Raw genomic sequence first — 4,111 nt, forward strand, 5'->3', positions numbered from 1 at the left:
ATCATTAAAGAAGCTCTAATGGAGAGTCGGGCTCGGACTCATTTAAGCTCGACTTGATTCGAGATTTCAACAAGCCGATCTTAGTTAGCACACGAGCTCATTTATAAGTAATCAAACTTTACAAGTAAACCTTGGGCTTAAGCTCATTTATTACAGAACTCCAATGCAGTGTCGGGCTCAAGGGCATAGCTTTTAAGGGGCCGGGGGTGTCCCCGGTCACCATCGTTTTTTCGCTTTAAGGTAAATTTTTCGCGATTTCGTCCGAAAATTTATATATATTAAGCCTGGCCACCCCTTAGTGACTTCGGTCACCCCCATGACTTAGCCCAAGCTTTGCCACTGGTCGGGCTTGAGCTCATTTAAGCTCGACTTGTTTCAAGCTATTAGCAAGTCGATCTCAGTTAGCTTCCACCCCAGCTTCCACCCCTAAATAAAATTGCATAGTCTAAGAACTAAAACACACTTATTAATATCTCAAATTACAAAAAGCAAGTTACTTTACATTTTACAATATAGTAAAAAATAACAATTAACTACCTAATTTAAAGGCATCTACAAAGAGCCCTAAACAAACACCAGCTTTCCAATAGTTTACCATCACTATCAAGGACTCAAATCTCTTGCTTCTACCACTACTACTACCGCTACCGGTAGATAAATTAGATTTTTTGTACATAAGCATACCGATACCCTCGATTGCTGCCACCACCACACCCGCCACTAAAACATCCCAGTCACCGGTTTGACCGAGGATGGTGGCGAGTGCATTGGCGGTGTAGAAACCAAGGAGGAGAAGAAATACCTTCACGGGGAAGTTTTTTCTGGCTGAATTTAGCTTTTCTAATAATTGTCTCCCGCCTGCGCTGACTAGGCGACCCAATCTTGTTTGGCCTAAGCCCGTTGGTTGGTCCCCGTTTATGCCTTCTTGGTCACCGTTGCTTGGCAAACCGCCCGTGTTTAAAGCAAATGCCATTCCCATAGTGCGTTGCCTTCCCCGGAAACTGTTGCAACAAATATATTTTATACTTTTGTTCCTTTATGTTTTCGGTTTCTATAGATGAGTGTCATATATGATTAAACAACTATATTATTTCAACAATATATTATTTTGGCCGATTAGAGATAAAAACACAAACCAAATTGACATATTCACAAGTAAATATCACAACTAGGAAGTAATATTTCCATGTAATTGTATCACAGTGAAATTGGAAATTCAGAACAGTTGTAACATAATAAAATTTTAATAAGAATATGCATATAATAAAAAAAACATTAAAGAAATCACTTAGGCTATGAAGCATTAAAAGGTCATCTAACCGCCAGGTGCTGGATAAAACTTTTCAGAACACGGAATCACGCATAAATTAGGTTTACTGGTGTTGATCAAAGTAAGCAAGGGGCGCCAAGATACGTGTTGAAATTAAGAGGGTTAAGGGTCTTTTTTATTAGAGTAATTACTTTCTTTTTCATAGTTTCTTGCTAAAACAAGTTAAAGAATAAGGAATAACTATATTATAGGGATTAGGGGTCAAGGTTTTATTCATTAAACAGAAACTCTAAAATTGTGTCTTTTGACTTTTGGGATGGCCCTACTTCCAAACTGTGAGAAGTTTTGTGTTATTATATATTTTTATTTTAGCAATAACGCCTCAATTCGCTTCGTATAACATATGCAAGATTTCCACTAATTTGATACAGTATTTGTAGCATTATATATTTATATATAAGCAACTAAAACATAACTAACACAAAAACTGGCAAAAGAAAAACTACCCCAATGCATTCTAGTGAACACAGATAGAGAACAAAGCATACTTACAGACTGCAAACTAAAACACATTTAAAATACTATACATATTTTAAAAATTGGCCATCTTGCACTGTATAACTATAACACCAAATGCACCATTCTAACCAGAAACCAAGCATATTATCAATCATTTAATCATATTGTAGTATTCAACAGCTATATAATTACTCAACTAGATGCATACAGCAGTATAATAATCATTAATACATTCAAACATTGCATATAATTGAAGGTAGTTAGTTACCTTTTGCTTCTGAAAGCTGATACCCCTGTGAACAAACTATGTTTATCTTTCCAGTGCCTCACTGAATCTGAACTCTCCTTAACAATGGCACGTTCATCGGTTTCGTTCACAATTGCCGACAACGAATAACACTTCAGCGCCAAAATTTGAAATCCACAAGCCATCGACTGTCAAAACAACAAATCAGCTATCAATTCAAGTCTTGGTCGAATAATCGAGGAGTAATTTCAAATTGGGATGAGCATTTCTTATCAAATACCGGTACCATACAGATATTGTACCGGTACTCGATTTTCATGTTTTCGGTATCAATACCATTTAGTTTAACTTTTAATTAGGGGGGTAAATTAACCGAGTCAAACCTAAACTCGGGTAAGCTTGAGCACGGCTCATTTTGACTTACAACAGCTCGAGCCTGGCTCGTTTCCAGCTCCTTTTCTAAAGCTCGAGCTCGGCTCGGGAGTTGCTTTTTCAAGCTCGGGCTCGGCTTGTATATCATTATTTATCAAATAATTTATATATGTTTTTAGTTATTTTTATATATTTTGAGAAAAACCATAAATGAGCCTAGCTCAACTCGAGCTTGTGTAGTAGCTTAAACAAGGCAAAGACCGGAGTGCAGCGTGTAATTAATACATAGAAGTCCAAAACAGGTCAAACTTAAAACTACACAAGGCTAATTAAGGCTCGACGAGCCTAGACGAGCTTCCCATTCAAGGCTTGAGCTCGGGATTGATAACCAAGCGAGCTTTATTTGAGGCTCGGGCTCGAAAAACCTCGGCTCATTTCGAGCTTTCTATCGATCCAAGCTCTCGTGAGCAGCTCGGCTGGTTTTGAGCTTTTATTGATCCTAGCTTGAGTAGCTCGTGAGCGGCATGACTTATTTGTAACTAGGGATGTAAACGAGCCGAGCTGAGCCTCGAGCTCGGCTCGTTTAACTTACACAGAGCTCAAGCTCGATTCGATCTCTATTTCTAGAGCTCGAGCTCGGCTCGTGAGTAGTTTTTTTAAGGTCGAGCTCGGCTCGTTTACAATTTATTAATTTTTTTATATATTTACAATTATTTTTATATATTTTTTCAGTTATAATTTTATATGTAGCATAATATATATTATTTAGTTTAAATTCATAACTATATATAATTATATATATATAATATTTATTATCTTACGTATACATTATAAAAATTACATAAATGACAGGCTCGTTTAGGCTCGCGAACCGGCTCGAGCTAGATAAGTGAAGCACAGGCTCGGGTCCGTTTATTAAACGAGCTTACTTTTAGTCTCGTTTCAAATTCAACTCCGATTATTCACATAATCGTAAAATGCTAGGGTTTAAGATTCTGCAAGCCGAGAATACGGAACTATGAGTAATCAACTACTATTAGGGTTTCAGAAAGAGGAACAGGTATAAAGTATAAACACAGCTACTGGCACACATGTTAATAATAATAATAATAATAATGAGATAATGTAAAACTAGGAAGATGTAACAGTGTATACACATTATTACATTATATGATGTTCGCATAGGTTACATAATCGAAAGAGAGAGAGAGTCCGATTAATAATAATAATATTGTTACCTGGTCTTGTGGAATGGTACAAGTCGAATTGCAGGAGTCTACGGTGTCCGTACAGAAGTCCGCCGGAGAAGCGACGGATTATTACGGTTGGGACGGTGGCAGCTTTGAGTCAATCGCCGATAGCGATTTGCAGAAGAGAGGGGTTCAGAGCAAGTGAGCACAAAAAACCAAGCCAGCATGGGTTCGAGCTCGAGATTAAACAAGGCAGCTCGGCTTCATTCAAGCTTGAAGTTAAACAAGGCAGCTCAGCTTCGCTCGAGCTTGAAGTTAAACGAGTCTAGAGATGCACAAATCATTTTAAACTCAAAACTGGTTCGGTTTGGTTAACAAAGGTCAAAACCGGCTTATAATCGGTCTCAATTCGGGTTAAAACCGGTTTCTTGACCATGCTACAATCAGTTTCGGTTCAGGTTTTGACCGGTTTTGATAGAGAATATTATTAAGTGGTTATGATCCTACGGTGTC

At 37.7% G+C, this 4,111-nt stretch overlaps 1 protein-coding gene across 1 annotated transcript; it reads right to left on the reverse strand.

Annotated features, from left to right (window-relative positions):
* Positions 1–249: 249 nt before the first annotated feature.
* On the reverse strand, positions 250–3,795 carry LOC143560175 (ycf20-like protein). The gene is made up of 3 exons (XM_077048535.1): positions 3,647–3,795; positions 2,058–2,224; positions 250–1,001 (listed from the first exon to the last, which is right to left on the reverse strand). The coding sequence occupies exons 2-3, from the start codon at positions 2,219–2,221 to the stop codon at positions 530–532; spliced, it is 636 nt and encodes a 211-aa protein (XP_076904650.1). The 5' UTR covers positions 2,222–2,224; positions 3,647–3,795; the 3' UTR covers positions 250–529.
* Positions 3,796–4,111: the final 316 nt, after the last annotated feature.

Source organism: Bidens hawaiensis, unplaced genomic scaffold (genome assembly GCF_021521415.1).
Source record: "Bidens hawaiensis isolate Kalapana, Puna unplaced genomic scaffold, B.hawaiensis_p1.1 tig00020232_1, whole genome shotgun sequence".
Lineage (NCBI taxonomy): Eukaryota > Viridiplantae > Streptophyta > Magnoliopsida > Asterales > Asteraceae > Bidens > Bidens hawaiensis.

Coding starts and splice junctions, on each gene's coding strand:
- LOC143560175 (XM_077048535.1), bottom strand. CDS start 2,221: ATGGCTTGTGGATTTCAAATTTTGGCGCTGAAGTGTTATTCGTTGTCG. Junction 1,002..2,057: donor TCAGCTTTCAGAAGCAAAAG/GTAACTAACTAC, acceptor TTGTTGCAACAG/TTTCCGGGGAAGGCAACGCA.